General features: G+C 46.3%; 1 protein-coding gene across 1 annotated transcript in view; it reads left to right on the top strand.

Annotated features, from left to right (window-relative positions):
* The window catches only part of PRPF19 (pre-mRNA processing factor 19), a 100,615-nt gene that overhangs the window by 14,359 nt on the left and 68,103 nt on the right, over positions 1–18,153 (top strand). The window contains exons 3-4 of the mRNA XM_069752986.1: positions 9,705–9,781; positions 10,036–10,177. Of these exons, the coding sequence (XP_069609087.1) occupies positions 9,705–9,781; positions 10,036–10,177 (219 nt within the window). The remainder of the gene's footprint in view (positions 1–9,704; positions 9,782–10,035; positions 10,178–18,153) is intronic.

The raw sequence follows: 18,153 nt of genomic DNA on the forward strand, positions 1-18,153 counted from the left end.
ATATCCTTGATAGGGACAGGAACACAGAAGAGGTTAAATAGCCCCTCCCAACCTCCACCCCTCAGTGTTTTTCCTGTCCCTATCAGGGACAGACGCAGGAGAGAGTTCTCCAGAAGATTAGGTTTTCTCTCTACCTGATCCGAGGTCAGGTCTTGGAGCAGGAGCTCCGGAGTGTGGTCCATCCTCCTGGAGGGGGCTCTGGCCGTGAGAGTCTGGCGACTCCTGAAGTCGCACGATACCGCTGGAGGTCCCTCTGCGACTAGGTCGAGCTGTCTGCTCCCATGCGCTGCCTCATCCCCTCATCAAAGGGGGCGCTGAGGCAGCGGCTGCGGCGGCGGTGTCCGGCGCTCCCTCAGGCTCCACGTGCGGCCGGTGCTGGCGTCGCTCCCCTAACTTCCGGTCCGGCGCTCCAGCCGGGGGTGACAACTTCCGGGGGGCGTGGCCGGATTCCGGGGGTCGGCGGCGCCGGTTGTTTCCGGGGCGCCTGGGAGCTGCAGGGGGAGATCAGAGCGCAATGGCTGAGATTATGCGCCGGTTTCCAGGTCCCAGGCTGGTCTGCATGTGTTCCAGATGACGCATGCGCAGTACAGCTGGGAACCTGAAATCACCGTGGAGGCCAGCAGCTGAGCTCGGAAGGAGGACGAATCAGATGTCTTGAAGCCGTGTAAGATTGCTACTTAATGACCGACATCTGACAGCACACTTGACCCAGTAACATGGAAGGTGCTACTCGCCCAGACGTCCAATCCTTAGAGCTGCACACGGACCATGTGAGTAGTATGTGGTACGGGATGCATTCCAAAAAGTTAGTTCTGTACCTACAGGGATCTCCTTTACATTTCAGGATAAGGACATTCCCGAGAGGTCAACTACTAAAAAAAGGACTATTAGATGCCCACTGTGCACCACCAAACTCCCAGAGGGCTATAACAAGAAATTATGCGAAAAATGCATCGCTAAACTTCTCAAAGACGAGCAGGCTTCGCTGTTAGATAATATTAAATCTATGATTAGAGACGAAGTCCAAGCTACAGTGTCTACTATGGTGCCACCCCAATCTCCGCGGCCTAAAAGGCCTAGATGGGATATGGATGTGAGTTCCGAGGAAGGAGAGGTCTCAGGTTATTCCGATCCGGGCTCGGACGAAGAGGACAATACATTAACTGTGCTTCCGGAAGAACGGAAGAAATACTTGTTCTCATCCGAAAATACGGATATACTGCTAAAAGCAGTAAGAAGCACTATGAAAATAGAAGACTCATCTGAGCCTTTATCAGTTAAAGACGAGATGTTTGGGGGCCTGAGAACTCGCAGGAATAGAGTTTTCCCGGTCAACAATCACATAACTGCAATGATAATGGAAGAGTGGGAAGATGTGGGGAAAAAATTAGTAGTCCCGAGAGACTTCAAATACCGTCTTCCCTTTGACCCAGAAGAGACTAAAGTCTGGGAGTCGGTTCCAAAGATCGACATTCCTGTGGCCAAAGTCACAAGGAAAACGGCTATTCCCTTTGAGGACTCGTCAGGGTTAAAAGACCCAATGGATAAGAGGTCAGAAGATCTTCTTAAGAAAGCCTGGGAATCGTCAGCCGCCATTATGAAGACTAATATAGCGGCTACCTCTGTAGCAAGGTCCATGAGTCTTTGGGTGGACGAGCTGGAGAGTCATATTAAAAATAGAACTCCAAGGGAAGAAATCCTTAAATCCTATTCAGTTTTAAAGATGGCGACTGATTTCATGGCAGATGCTTCAGCGGAATCCGTACGCTTTGCTGCCCGGAATAATGCACTGTCAAACGCAGCAAGAAGGGCCTTATGGCTGAGATCGTGGACGGGAGATACCCAATCCAAGAACAAGCTGTGTTCGATTCCATTCTCAGGTTCTCACGTCTTTGGTCCAGTCCTTGACGAGCTACTTGAAAAAGCATCTGATAAGAAGAAAGGTTTCCCTGAGGAGAAGCCAAAGAAACCGCAATTCTTCCGAAAAACTCGCTCCCACCCAAGACAGGACTACAGAGGCAAGGGGAAGTCCGGTAGGTGGAGCTACCCTAAAGGAGGCAGAGGAAGAGGTTCCTTTCGAGACCAATCAACAGGACCCAGCAAACAATGACGCCAACAATATAGGAGGGAGACTACAATACTTCCAAGAAGGATGGCAGAACATAACTCAGAATCAGTGGATTCTACAGACAGTGGCACAAGGTTACAGGATAGAGTTTACTCATCTACCCACCAAGAGATTCTGCGTAACACAGACAGTCATCGGCAGTACATCAAAGGCTGATAACAGACATACAGGAACTCTTAGAATTAAACGTCATAATACCGGTACCCCATCATCAACATTTTCAGGGGCATTACTCCAGTCTGTTCTCCATAAGAAAACCAAACGGAGATTACCGAACAATAATAAACTTAAAACCATTAAACAAATGGGTGGCGTACAAACGCTTCAAGATGGAATCTCTCAAATCAATTACACCGCTAATAAAAAAGAACTCTGTAATGTGCACGCTAGATCTCAAACATGCTTACTATCATGTTCCCATCCATCCCTCAGATCAAAAATTCCTCAGGTTCGCAATAAGAAACCACAAGAAAATACTTCATTTCCAGTTTCAGTGCCTACCATTTGGTCTCTCCTCTGCCCCAAGGATATTTACGAAGCTCATGACGGAGGTCATGGCCTACTTAAGAGAGAAGGAAGTTCTCATCGCACCATATCTGGACGATCTGTTGCTGATCGCAGATTCATCCCAACAGATGGAAGAATCCTTAGGAATTACCACGTCACTCCTGACACGTCTGGGGTGGGTAATACAAAAAAATCGAGTCTCGAACCAGAGACGCAGAAGATATTTCTAGGGGTACTACTAAATTCCGAACTAGAATACTCCTTCCTGCCAGACCAAAAACAACGGTCAATAAAAAAAGAACTTCAATCAATAAAAAAACGGAAATACATCTCCATCAGGGGAAGCACTAAAAAGGTGCCAACACGAGCTTCAGGGACACCACATCCGAGTCTTCTCAGACAACTCGACCACGGTAGCTTTTCTCCTACATCAAGGAGGACCAAGGCACCGTCCACTTCAGGCACTAGCAGAAGAAATATTCTCCTGGGCGGAAAATACCGTAAAGTCCATCACGGCAGTACACCTAAAAGGTTCACAGAACCAAATAGCGGACTTTCTCAGCAGAGAGAAGGTACAGCCGTCAGAATGGTCTCTAAACGAAGAAATCTTTACTCAGTTAATCCAACAGTGGGGCACCCCACAAATAGATTTATTCGCCTCAAGGAGCAATACAAAAACGAAAGAATTCTTTTCGCTAAATCCAAGAGACAATCCAACTGGCATAGATGCATTGGCTCAACATTGGGACATGGAACTCGCATACGCGTTCCCGCCACTAGCCCTAATTCCCAGAGTTCTGAGGAAAATCCAGGAAAGTCTAGCGGTAGTGATCCTAATAGTGCCATATTGGCCCAAGAGGAGCTGGTTTCCTCTGCTGAAATGGATGGCGGTGGAGGACCCAGTGTTACTACCACTGAGACGGGATCTTCTAATACAGGGACCATTGGTCCATCAAAATCTAAAGATGCTACAACTCTCAGCATGGATCTTGAAAGGGAGATCTTGAGATCAAAGGGACTGTCTGAGTCAGTTATCTCAACTATGAAAAAAAGTAGAAAGCCGGTGACCTCGGCTATATACCAGAAGATTTGGAAGAAATTTTGTGCACAGACCAATACTCCAATATCCATTCTCCAACAACCAGATATTCCTCAAATACTAAATTTTCTCCAAACAGGTTTTGATATGGGCTTGAGACCTAGTACGCTAAAGGTACAAATCTCAGCTTTAACTGCCTTTTATGACTATCCACTAGCGAATCATCCCTGGATAATGAGATTCATCAAAGCTACACAACGTCTTAGACCAACAATACGAAGCTCAGTACCCTCATGGAACCTCACTTTGGTGCTAAATGAGCTACGGAAAGCTCCGTACGAGCCACTTGATCAGGCAGACCTAAAATCTGTGACATTCAAGACTGTTTTCCTCGTCGCAATAACGACAGCAAGGCGAATAGGCGAAATTCAAGCCCTGTCCATAACAGATCCATACTTAAAGATACAGGAAGATTGCATCGTTTTAAAGTTGGATCCTTCATTTCTTCCAAAAGTTGTGACGGACTTTCACAGAAACCAGGAAATAGTTTTGCCTACGTTCTGCCAGAACTACAATAACGAAAAAGAACGTTCTCTTCATTCCCTGGATGTTAAGAGAACAGTATTGCAGTATCTAAAACTTACAGACAGCTGGAGAATTGACTCAAATCTCTTTATCCAGATGTCTGGGAAGAATAGAGGCAAAAAAGCCTCAAAAGCGACTCTGGCTAGATGGATCAAATCTACCATTTGCGCTGCGTATATTTCAGCCGGTGAATCTCCTCCAGATCACCTAAAAGCCCACTCACTGAGAGCAGTATCTGCTTCATGGGCAGAGAGTGCGGGTGCATCCATGGATCAAATTTGCCGGGCGGCAACTTGGTCTAGCTCAAATACCTTTTGCAAGCACTACAAGCTGGACGTTCTCTCAAAGCAGCAGACTAGCTTTGGGAGAAAAGTCCTCCAAGCTGTAATCCCGCCCTAATAGGAGTTATTTGGTATTTCTCCTGTGGTGCTGTCATGTGGACGACCTGGAAACTAGGAGTTAGTCATACCGGTAATGGTATTTCCAGGAGTCCATCATGACAGCACCCATTATTTGCCCCCCCTTGAACTCTTGTCTAATATGTGATACGAACATGTAGAGAGGAAGTTCAATAAAATTGTGTTGTATCCATCCTGATGTGGTACTTTGTAAAATCACTGAGGGGTGGAGGTTGGGAGGGGCTATTTAACCTCTTCTGTGTTCCTGTCCCTATCAAGGATATGAAGCGCAACCTCCTGTGGTGCTGTCATGATGGACTCCTGGAAATACCATTACCGGTATGACTAACTCCTAGTTTCTTGATATGCTAATTTATTGAGACAGGTTTTTTGGGTTATCAGGAGTTGTATGCCAAAATCATCAGTATTAAAACAATAAAAGACCTGACAAATTTCAGTTGGTGGATAATGAATCTATAATATATGAAAGTTTAATTGTAATCATTACATTATGGTAAATAATGAAATTTAACACTATATGCTAATTTTTTGAGAAGGACCTGTATAATCATGTAGAAAAAGTGGGTCTCCAGCGATAATGGAAAAACAGGCAGGTATAAAGTCCTTCATGTCTGCCTGACACAGTGCAGCACTACAGAAAACACGTTCCTGCTAGCGTGCCTTAACATCCATGACTAAGGCACGCTAGCTGTAATGAGTTGTTTTTTTCTGTAGTGCTGCATTGCATGCAGATATGTAGGGCTTGTAAATATACTTAAAAAAAAAAAAAAGACGTTTTTATACCTACCTGTTTTTCCATTCTCGCTGGAGAACCATTTTTTTTCCCCAATTTATTTAAATACAGCCTTCTTTGGCTGTTTGAAGCCATTGCTGTCAGCCAAAGAGAAGAGGTGGCGGTAGAAATAGTGGGAAAGATGTGCAGTGGGTATGGAAAGTACTCAGACCCCTTTCAATTTTTCACTCTGTTTCATGGCAGCCATTTAATTAAAAAAAGGTTAGTTTTTTTTTTCTCATTAATGTATACTCTGCACCCCATCTTGACTAAAAAACAGAAATTTAGAAATGCTTGCATATTTATTAAAAAAGAAAAACTGAAATATTACATGGTCATAATTATTCAGAGACCCTTTGCTCAGACACTCATATTTAAGTCACATGCTGTCCATTTCCTTGTGATCCTCCTTGAGCTGGTTCTACTCATTCATTGGAGTCCAGCTGTGTTAATAAAACTGATAGGGCTTGATTTGGAAAGGCACACACCTGTCTATATAAGACCTCACAGCTCACAGTGCATGTCAGACCAAATGACAATCATGAGGTCAAAGGAACTGGCCAAGGAGCTCAGAGACAGAATTGTGGCAAGGCACAGATCTGGCTAAGGTTACAAACAGAATTTCTGCAGTACTCAAGGTTCTTAAGCACAGTGGCCTCCATATCCTTAAATGGAAGAAGTTTGGGACCACCAGAAGTCTTCCTAGAGCTGGCCGCCTAGCTAAACTGAGCAATCGTGGGAGAAGAGCCTTGGTGAGAGAGGTAAAGAAGAACCCCAAGATCACTGTGGATGAGCTCCAGAGATGCAGTAGGGTGATGGGAGAAGTTCTACAAAGTCAACTATCGCTGCAGCCCTCCACCAGTCTGGCCTTTATGGCAGAGTGGCCTGACGGAGGCCTTTCCTCAGTGCAAGACATATGAAAACCCGCATAGTTTGCTAAAAAACACATGAATGACTCCCAGACTATGAGAAATAAGATTCTCTGGTCTGATGAGACGAAGATAACCTTTTTGGTGATAATTCTAAGCGGTATGTGTGGAGAAAACCAGGCACTGCTCATCACCTGCCCTTAGCACACAGTTAAAATAACAAAGGAGTGTCTTCAGAACAACTCTTTGACAATACTTGACTGGCCCAGCCAGAACCCTGACCTAAACCCAATTGAGCATCTCTGGAGAGACCTGAAAATGTCTGTCCACCAACGTTCACCATCCAACCTGACGGAACTGGAGAGGATCTGCAAGGAAGAATGCCAGAGGATCCCCAAATCCAGGTGTGAAAAACTTGTTGCATCATTCCCAAGAAGACTCATGGCTGTAGTTGCTCAGTATTCAGTAGAAGCACCCTTTTGAGCTAAGGGTCTGGACACTTATGACCATGTGATTTTTAGGGCAGCATGGTGGCGCAATGGTTAGCACCGCAGCCTTGCAGCGCTGGAGTCCTGGGTTCAAGCCCCACTAAGGACAACATCTGCAAAGAGTTTGTATGTTCTCTCCGTGTTTGCGTGGGTTTCCTCCGGGCACTCCGGTTTCCTCCCACATTCCAAAGACATACTGACAGGGAATTTAGATTGTGAGCCCCAATGGGGACAGCAATGATAATGTGTGTAAAGTGCTGCGGAATATGTTAGCGCTATATAAAAATAAAGATTATTATTATTTTTCAGTTTTTCTTTAATACATTTGCAAAAATTACTACGTTTGTTTTTTTTTTTTTTTTTTTTCATTCAAGATGGGGTGCAGAGTGTACATTAATAAGAAAAAAGATTTTTTATTTTTTGCATTTGCCAAATGGCTGCAATGAAAGAGTGAAAAATGGGGTCTGAATATTTTCCGTACCCACTGTATGTACATGATTGGCCCCGCCAGGAGGCACCAAGTGGCGGGACTTAGTTTGAACAGTCATTCTTTGCTAACAGAGGGCCTTTAAGGCCACATTGACTATTTGGTCTGTATTCTACATCAGTATTTGAAAGCCAAAGCCATGAGTGGGTGATAAATGCAGAAGTGGTGACGTGTTTCTATTAGGCTATGTTCACACGCTGCGGATTTTGCTGCGGGTCCGCAGCGGTTTTCCATGCGTTTACAGTACAATGTAAACCTATGGGAAACACATTCTGCAGCATGTCAATTCTTTGTGTGGAATCCGCAGAGGTTTTACACCTGCTCCATAATAAAAACTGCAGGTGTAAAACCGCAGTGGAATCCGCACAAAAACCGCGATAAATCCGCAGGAAAAATGCGCAGTTTTTGCCGTGCGGATTTATCAAATCTGCTGCGGAAAAATCTGCAGAGGATCATTCTACATGTGCACATACCCTTATACTTTTCCTCTTTTTTTTTTTTTTTTTCTCTCTTCTGATTTTGGCTTGCAAATACTGATGTAAAATACTGACCACATAGTGAATGTTCATAAGAGGAGTGATAACATTGCCTTGTTGAATTTAATAATTGATACAAAAAGAAAAGGCATTGACTGACTTTCTAGAGACGCATTTGGAAGCATGATTCGCCAATTAAAACCTAAAGGAACTATATAAACTTGGCATAAAGAAGAAACCACCCATTTCAGAGGCAGGTAGTCAAAATCTGTTGTGTGACTGCAAAAGTCCTACAGCAGGATTTGGTGGCACAGGTATGCAGTGTGCACAGTAAGATGCAGAGTAAATGTGATTGTCTATGTGCCATACACTTCTCCTGACCCGCCAAATAAACAAACGTCTGCTCCAATATGCTCAAACCATATAAATATGCTATAGAAACTGAGGTCCTGTGCAACCATGAAGAAAAAATGAAACTTTTCATGCCCACAGATCAGCGGGATGTCTGAAGGAGAAATGAAGCATATGCTATAAGAGCACCCTTCCTACAGTAAAGCTTAGTGATTCTCTGAAGCTGATATGCTTTTTCTGGCATGGGAAACCTGAATCCATCTGGTCTTCCATGCTGAAATCAGGAAATCCTAGGATAATCCATCATGTTTTCTTGTGGGAACACTGAAGATTAGGTGTCCTTGGACCTTTCAACAGGACAGTGATTCTATGCACATCTCTATGCAAGTTCACCAAGATTTAGTTTCAGAAAAAGTCCTGGAAGATTCTAGTGTGGCGGTCAGTCTCCTGAACCCCATAGAAAATCTTTACTGGGATTTAAACACAGTTGCTGCACGGAAACACAAGAATTTTAGTGACATGCAGGTTCATTGCCCATGAATAATGGTCTAAGATTCCTCAAACACTGTCATAAAAGCCAATGTGGCTCTACTAAGTACTAAAGACCCTCATCATAAAGGAAGTAAATTATTCTAAGCCTGCAGTGGTGACTTTGGAGAAACCATTTGTTCATTTTATTGAGCTACGTATATTGTTCATGTCATTGATTTATTGCAAAGAGCAGAGAAGTTGTGCATTTTGCTAATACTTACCATATATACTTGAGTATAAGCCAACAAGAGTATAAACTGAGGTACCTACTTTAGCCACAAAAAACTGGGCAAACTTGACTCGAGTATAAGCCGGGTATGCATTGTCCCCCTCATCTTATGCTGGTGGGCATGGCTCCCCCAGTGCCTGTCCTGGTGGGCATGGCTCTCCCAGTCCCCGTCCTGGTGGGCATGGCTCCTTATCCCTATGTATGATTCGTGTTAAAAAAAAAAAAAATCTTATTTACCTGCCTGCGCTCCCTCAGTGGCACTGCATCTTGTTCCCAGCTTCCAGCAGCTCTTCCTGCCGAGCGATCACGTGGCCCCTCTCAGTAAGGTAATGAATATGCGCGCCACGCCTATTGGAGTGGAGAGGTGTGCATATTCATTACCTTAATGAGTGGTGCCACATGATCGCTCGGATGAAGAACTGCAGTGCTAGCACCGAGAGCGCACTGGTAGGCGAGTATGATGAGTGCTGGAAGCCGACGGCTACGGCTGGCACTGTGTGCTGTTACAGCAGCGGCACAGGCTGTAGTCACAGCCGCTGGCTACGGCACGCTGCTCTGCCTCTCCCCCGCTGGCTTTCTGGGACAGTGACTTGTGTATAAGCAGTGGGTGTGTTCAGCACAAAAAAATGTGCTGAAAAACCTCGGCTTATACACTAGTATATACGGTAATTTGCAATCAGAATGAATGTTGATTGCAACTGTATATTGGAATTGCTGTTTATCGTAGCTACATGTACAAAATAAGCAGGGTTCACCATGAATGAATCGTTTCAGTATGTGGAAATAACGAATTGAATCTTACATTGCCGTCTGCCTCCCTTAGTTGCTCACCCAATTCGTCCGAAGCCACCTTCAGCTACAAGTATCCCAGCGATCCTCAAGTCACTGCAGGATGAGTGGGTGAGTTTTGCCCAGTGTTCGAAGGTCATGTGGATTGGCAGCTTATTTTTTTGCTACTGAAATGCCTTTCACATACTGTACTGTTGAAATGCATCTGTTTACAGAGTAGGTGAAGAGAATAAAAGGTTACTATGTATTTTTGTGTGTTATCAAGACAAGTCGCGTGGCTTCCTCTTGTCTGTGATTGTGTTTGTTTGACTTCCTATATTTTTATATATGTATGTTTTGTTTTTCTTTTTCCTTCTCATGTTTAGGATGCAGTAATGCTTCATAGCTTCACTCTGCGGCAGCAGCTGCAGACAACTCGCCAGGAACTCTCCCATGCTCTGTACCAGCATGACGCTGCCTGTCGTGTCATAGCCCGTCTTACTAAGGAAGTAACAGCTGCACGTGAAGGTACATGGGTTTTTGTTTTTAAAGGCTATTTTCAAGTAAAAGTCGCCATAATTAGTCAGTTTAAGCTGTAATAATTGCTCTTTGTATTGCACATAACATTAAAAGGGTTGTCCTACTTGGACTACCCCTTCTTAACCCCTTAGTGACAGCCAATTTAGTACTTAAAGGGAACCTGTCACCCCCAAAATCATAGATGAGCTAAGCCCACCGGCATCAGGGGCTTATCTACAGCATTCTGTAATGCTGTAGATAAGCCCCCAATGTTACCTGAAAGATGAGAAAAAGAGGTTATATTATACTCACCCAGGGGCGGTCCCACTGCTGTCCGGTCCAATGGGCGTCACGGTTCTGTCCAGGACCTCCCATCTTCTTACGATGACGTCCTCTTCTTGTCTTCACGCTGCGGCTCCGGGGGATGCAGGAGGGTCCAGGGACACTGGGGGCTCGGGGACCCCATTTCTAACTCCTCTGATATGCTAGATCATATAAGATAATTTAATTCACAAAAAAATGCCCCAAGTATCAAAACTAGGGTTGAGCGACCTTGACCTTTTTAGAGTCGAGTCGTGTCTCGCGAAACCCGATTATCTTAGAAGTAGAGTCGAGTGGAATCGGCCGATTATGGCGAAAAGTCGGGTATCGCCCGAAACACGAAACCCAATGCAAGTCAATGGGGGAGCATAGTCGTCAGTGAGTGGAGGCCAAGAAAACACCTACACTGCCCATTTTAATGGCAAAAACATCCATTCTTGTTACAGAAGCTTGTCAATCGTAATTTAGCTTATAATAATTGGAAGGCATTTGAAATTGGGGGTCATTTGGCTAAAGTTGTGGGGGGTAGGGCTGGTTCAAGTAATTAGTGGGCCCAGTAAATCTGGACCACGTCACGGCAGTGGAGCAGGGAGAGGTAAGTATTTCAACTTTGCAAGTGCTGTGATCCTGAGCAAGCAGGGGGGGCCCACTCGTTGGCATTGGCACTGGCACAGGGCCCCTCAAAGTACAGCGGTGTGTTTGCACGGCGGGGGTGCCTCCCACCGGCAGCAACACTTTTGCGTACTATGAGAGGCCCTGTGCCAGTGACGTCGCCAACTAGTATTCCTCCCCCCACCTGATGAAGGAACCTGCACTTTCATCTGCACCTTCCTCTTTGTCCCCGTGTAAGGTGGTATGGTATGCGGGAAGAGGAACCTGACTTTCAGCAGGGTCACAATCTTGCTGTGTAGCGTGCACGGGGAATTTTGCGTTATGGGTCAATGTACCACCAGACTCATCTATCACTGGCTGGGCAATGGGCAGGATGAGGAGGAAACACAGATATAGGCCCAAAGAATAAAGTGGGCTAAATGCAGTTCAAAATTGGTAACACAGGACTAACCAGGGGGCATTGCAGTGGCGGACAACTGGAATGAGAGGCTGACACAGAGAGTAGGCCCAAATCAGTAAGTAGTCGAAATGCAGTTCAAAATTGGCAACCGTAGTAAACAGGCGGCACAGCTTTGTTCAGTGGAGGAGAACAGCAAGGAGTGGCAGACACCGATAGTAGGCCCCAAACCAACTAGTACGCCAAATGCAGTTGTTCCATTTAACCACAATTTAATGAGAGCCTGAAGATAGAAGTTCAGGAAAGGCAACCTGGAGAACACCTTGGAGTGTAACACCCCATCTCTCTACACCCCATACCCAATTTGTAGGCCTAATGCAGCGTAGTTTCCAACAACTACTAAACGAGAGCCAGAAGATTGAAGCTCAGGAAAGGCAACCTGGAGAACACCTTGGAGTGGAACACACCATCTCTCTACACCCAATACCCAATTTGTAGGCCGAATGCAGTGTAGTTTCCAACAACTACTAAACGAGAGCATTAAGATCGAAGCATTGGCGAGGAAACCTGGGGCACACCTTGGGGAGGCAGACACCGTTAGTAGGCCCTACCAAAGTTGTACCCCCAATGCAGTTTTAAAATTCCTAGAGGCTGAAAACAAGACTATTGACGCTCCGCTTTTTTCAAAGGAACACAGCTGAATTGAGTGGCGCAGACAGACACAAGTAGTAGGACTTAACCCAAAAATGTGGCTCACTGCAGCTTAAAAAAGTTACAGGGGTACACAAGCAGCAGTGCTCTGGGCAGTGGAGGACAATTTCAATAGTGGACCGCAGACAGACTTTGTACGCCTACTACTAAAAAAAGGATGCTCTATGCAATTAAAAATAGGTTCCAGGGGTCCACGGGCAGCAGTGGTGTGGTCAGTGGACGAGTATTGGAAGGAGGGACCGCAGACAGGCGTAGTAGGCCTAACATAACAAAATTAGGCTGTAGACACTGTAAAATTGGTTCCAGGGGTACACGGGCAGCAGTGGTGTGGTCAGCGGAGGAAAATTGGAATTAGGGACTGCAGACAGACTTTGTAGGCTGTCCCCTGTGGACCATGCATCCAACACATTAACCCAGTGCGCCGTAATGGACACGTAACTTTTTGTGGACATGCCTACTGGTCCATGCGTCTCTTGTCAGGTGCACCTTTCTACTGTTTGATTGCCTGAGTGCTATGACAATGCAGACTTTTTCATGCCGGTGGAGGGCTGGGATGGCTTTTCTCGCAAAAGAAATGTCGACTGGGTAGCTTGAACCGTTGCACAGCGTAGTTCATCTGGGCTTTCTAAATATAAAACAAAGAAAAAAAGGAGGCTACATGCACTTTCAGCTGGGTTCCAGGGGTACACGGGCAGCAGTGGTGTGGTCAGTGGAGGCCTAGTGGAAGGAGGGACCGCAGACAGGCATCGAAGGCCTAACATAATAACACATTGCTGTTGGCAATTTTAAATTGGTTCCAGGGGAACACGGGCAGCAGTGGCCTGGTCAGTGTAGTAGTAGTAGAAAGAACGGACTGCAGACAGGCATCGAAGGCCTAAAATAAAAAAATTGGGCTGGCTGTAGGCAATTTTAAATTGGTTCCAGGGGTACACGGGCAGCAGTGGTCTGGTCAGTGTAGTAGTAGTAGAAAAAAGGGACTGCAGACAGGCTTCGAAGGCCTAACATAACAAAATTGGGCTGTTGGCAATTTAAAATTGGTTCCAGGGGTACACGGGCAGCAGTACAATGGTCAGTGGAGGCCTAGTGGAAGGAGGGACCGCAGACAGGCTTCAAAGGCCTAACATAACAAAAATGTCAATACAATGGTATTGTCAGTGCCAGGCATTGAAGGATGTCAGTGCATAGACTAAACATTGGTGGAGCTGTGAGATAATTTTGCAAGTGGTAGAGCACTGTTTGAGCTGGGGGGGGGGGGGCGGGTGGGAACTGTCTTGTGGCCGGCGGTACAGGCCCAGGGCCCCTCATATTACAACGGTGACGTTGGGTGGGCACCACCACCGCCAGAGACACTTTATTGTACTATGAGGGACCCAGTGGCAGTGCCGTCGACCAAAAGCGGGCACACCCACCTCTTCAGAAAAAAAACAGCACTCTCACGGGTGCTGGCGCCAAGTGGCGATACCACGGCCCCATGTGGGGAGTTTGGCCATTTAGGGAGGTGTAAACATGTCGTATGCTGGACAATCAGGTGCAGCAAATTACGATATTGGAAAAGTCATTCATAATCGTCCACAGGCAAGACCTTTTCATAGGAAAGCTAGGTGTCAGCCGGGCAAGGTGTGGCAAAAGATTTCGAAATCCAGTTGTGGTTCATTTTAATGAAGGTTAGATCATCTACATTTTGGGTAGCCAGACGAGTCCTTTTTTCTGTTAGTATTGAACCTGCAGCACTGAATACTCTTTCTGATAGGACACTAGCTGCCGGGCAAGCAAGCTCCTGCAATGCATATTCTGCCAATTCTGGCCAGGTTTCTAATTTGGATGCCCAGTAATCAAATGGGAATGACGGTTGAGGGAGAACATCGATAAGGGATGAAAAATAGTTTGTAACCATACTGGACAAATGTTGTCTCCTGTCACTTTGAATTGATGCTGCAGTACCTGTCCTGTCTGCGGTCATAGCAAAATCACTCAACAACCTGGTCAGAAAACCCCTCTGGCCAACGCCACTTCTGATTTCTGCCCCTCTAACACCTCTGGTCTGCTGGCCCCTGCAGCTCGTGTGAGAACGATCACGGGCGCTGTGTGCAGGGAATGCCAGAAGCAAACGGTCAACAAGAGTTGATTGTTTGGTTGCTAATATTAGTTCCAAGTTCTCATGTGGCATTATATTTTGCAATTTGCCTTTATAGCGAGGATCAAGGAGGCAGGCCAACCAGTAATCGTCATCGTTCATCATTTTAGTAATGCGTGTGTCCCTTTTGAGGATACGTAAGGCATAATCCGCCATGTAGGCCAAAGTTCCAGTTCTCAAATCTGCGGTTGTGATTGGTTGAGGGGCAGTTTCAGGCAAATCCACGTCACTTGTGTCCCTCCAAAAACCAGAACCCGGCCTTGCCGCGCCAACAATTTCCAGTGGCCCCGGAAAAGCTTCCTCATTAAAAATATAATCATCCCCATCATCCTCCTCGTCCTCCTCCTCCTCTTCGCCCGCTACCTCGTCCTGTACACTGCCCTGGCCAGACAATGGCTGACTGTCATCAAGGCTTTCCTCTTCCTCAGCTGCAGACGCCTGATCCTTTATGTGCGTCAAACTTTGCATCAGCAGACGCATTAGGGGGATGCTCATGCTTATTATGGCGTTGTCTGCACTAACCAGCCGTGTGCATTCCTCAAAACACTGAAGGACTTGACACATGTCTTGAATCTTCGACCACTGCACACCTGACAACTCCATGTTTGCCATCCTACTGCCTGCCCGTGTATGTGTATCCTCCCACAAAAACATAACAGCCCACCTCTGTTCGCACAGTCTCTGAAGCATGTGCAGTGTTGAGTTCCACCTTGTTGCAACGTCTATGATTAGGCGATGCTGGGGAAGGTTCAAAGAACGCTGATAGGTCTGCACACGGCTGGAGTGTACGGGCGAACGGCGGATATGTGAGCAAAGTCCACGCACTTTGAGGAGCAGGTCGGATAACCCCGGATAACTTTTCAGGAAGCACTGCACCACCAGGTTTAAGGTGTGAGCCAGGCAAGGAATGTGTTTCAGTTGGGAAAGGGAGATGGCAGCCATGAAATTCCTTCCGTTATCACTCACTACCTTGCCTGCCTCAAGATCTACAGTGCCCAGCCACGACTGCGTTTCTTTCTGCAAGAACTCTGACAGAACTTCCGCAGTGTGTCTGTTGTCGCCCAAACACTTCATAGCCAATACAGCCTGCTGACGTTTGCCAGTAGCTGCCCCATAATGGGAGACCTGGTGTGCAACAGTGGCAGCTGCGGATGGAGTGGTTGTGCGACTGCGGTCTGTGGACGAGCTCTCGCTTCTGCAGGAGGAGGAGGGGGTGCGAACGGCTACAGCCAACTGTTTCCTAGACCGTGGGCTAGGCAGAACTGTCCCAAAATTGCTGTCCCCTGTGGACCCTGCATCCACAACATTCACCCAGTGTGCCGTGATGGACACGTAACGTCCCTGGCCATGCCTACTGGTCCATGCATCTGTTGTCAGGTGCACCTTTGTGCTCACAGATTGCCTGAGTGCATGGACGATGCGCTCTTTAACATGCTGGTGGAGGGCTGGGATGGCTTTTCTGGAAAAAAAGTGTCGACTGGGTAGCTCGTAGCGTGGTACAGCGTAGTCCATCAGGGCTTTGAAAGCTTCGCTTTCAACTAACCGGTAGGGTATCATCTCTAACGAGATTAGTCTAGCTATGTGGGCGTTCAAACCCTGTGTACGCGGATGCGAGGCTAAGTACTTCCTTTTTCTAACCATAGTCTCATGTAGGGTGAGCTGGAGATCGTGGAACTAGCGGGGGTGCCGGTGGACATGGCAGACTGGGAGATGGTATTGTTGCCGCCGGTGCCCTAGATGCAGTGTTTCCTACTACGAAACTGGTGATTCCCTGACCCTGACTGCTTTGGCCTGGCAAAGAAACCTGCACAGATACTGCAGGTGGTGCGGAAAATGGTGGCCCTACACTGCCGGAAGGGATGTTGCGTTAATGACTAGCTTCATTGGCCGAGGGTGCTACAACCTTAAGGGACGTTTGGTAGTTAGTCCAAGCTTGCAAATGCATGGTGGTTAAATGTCTATGCATGCAACTTGTATTGAGACTTTTCAGATTCTGCCCTCTGCTTAAGGTAGTTGAACATTTTTGACAGATTACTTTGCGCTGATCAATTGGATGTTGTTTAAAAAAATGCCAGACTGCACTCTTTCTAGCATCGGATACCTTTTCAGGCATTGCAGACTGAGCTTTAACCGGATGGCCACGCTGTCCTCCAACAGGTTTTGGCTTTGCCACGCGTTTTGGGCAAGATACGGGCCCGGCAGATGGAACCTGTTGCGATGTTGATGCCTGCTGCGGCCCCTCCTCCTCCGCTTCAGAACTGCTGCCGCCTGCACCCTGTTCCCCCAATGGCTGCCAATCGGGGTCAAGAACTGGGTCATCTATTACCTCTTCTTGTAGCTCTTGTGCAACTTCGTCTGTGTCACCGTGTCGGTCGGTGGAATAGCGTTCGTGATGGGGCAACATAGTCTCATCAGGGTCTGATTCTTGATCATTACCCTGCGAGGGCAATGTTGTGGTCTGAGTCAAAGGACCAGCATAGTAGTCTGGCTGTGGCTGTGCATCAGTGCACTCCATGTCAGATTCAACTTGTAATGGGCATGGCCTGTTAACTGCTTCACTTTCTAAGCCAGGGACGGTATGTGTAAAGAGCTCCATGGAGTAACCCATTGTGTCGCCTGCTGCATTCTTCTCTGTTGTTGTTTTTGCTGAAGAGGACAAGGAAGCGACTTGTCCCTGACCGTGAACATCCACTAACGACGCGCTGCTTTTACATTTACCAGTTTCACGAGAGGAGGCAAAGGAGCTAGAGGCTGAGTCAGCAAGATAAGCCAAAACTTGCTCTTGCTGCTCCGGCTTTAAAAGCGGTTTTCCTACTCCCAGAAAAGGGAGCGTTCGAGGCCTTGTGTAGCCAGACGACGAACCTGGCTCCACAGCTCCAGACTTGGGTGCGATATTTTTTTTCCCACGACTACCTGATGCTCTACCACTACCCTCATTACCAGCTGACAATGAACGCCCCCGGCCACGACCTCTTCCACCAGACTTCCTCATTGTTTTAAAAACGTTACCAACCTAACGGTATTTGTTGCTGTCACACAACTTACACGGTGAGCTATAACTTCAGTATGATTTAGCTACCCCTTTACAGGTGGGTGAGACCGCAAGGAAAATCAGGCACAATGTTACACACTCTGTTTTTGGTGGCAACAAATGAGAGAGATGCCACACACGCAGGACTGTCACTGAAGCACAAATGTGAATATTAATCTCCCACTGATTTGATTTTTTTTTTTTTTTTTTCAGGGAGACTTTAGAAAAAAAATAATAGAATAAAATGATTTCTTCAGGGAGAATTTAGAAAACAAATAAAACAAAAAATAGGCTTTCTATGGCCCACTGAGTGAGAGATGACGCACACAGGAGTCAGGAGTGGCACACAAGCCCAGAGGCCAATATTAATCTCCCACTGATTGATTTAGTGGTTTTTTTCAGGTAGATTTTGGAACCCAAATCAAGCTAAAAAAATAATAGGCTTTCTATGGCCCACAATTGGAGAGAGAGAGAGATATGGCACACCCAGGAGTCAAGACTGGCACACAAGCAGAAAGGGCAATATTAATCTCCCACTGATTTGATTTTTTTTTTTTTTTCAGGGAGAATTTAGAAAACAAATAAAACAAAAAATAGGCTTTCTATGGCCCACTATTTGTGAGAGAGATGGCACGCTCAGGACTGGCACACAAGCCCAGAGGCCAATATTAATCTCCCACTGATTGATTTATTGATTTTTTTTCAGGTAGAATTTAGAACCCAAATAAAGCAACAAAAAAAAAGGCTTTCTATGGCCCACTGAGTGAGTGATGATGCAC

Source organism: Ranitomeya imitator, chromosome 2, assembly GCF_032444005.1.
Source record: "Ranitomeya imitator isolate aRanImi1 chromosome 2, aRanImi1.pri, whole genome shotgun sequence".
Classification (NCBI taxonomy): Eukaryota; Metazoa; Chordata; class Amphibia; order Anura; family Dendrobatidae; genus Ranitomeya; species Ranitomeya imitator.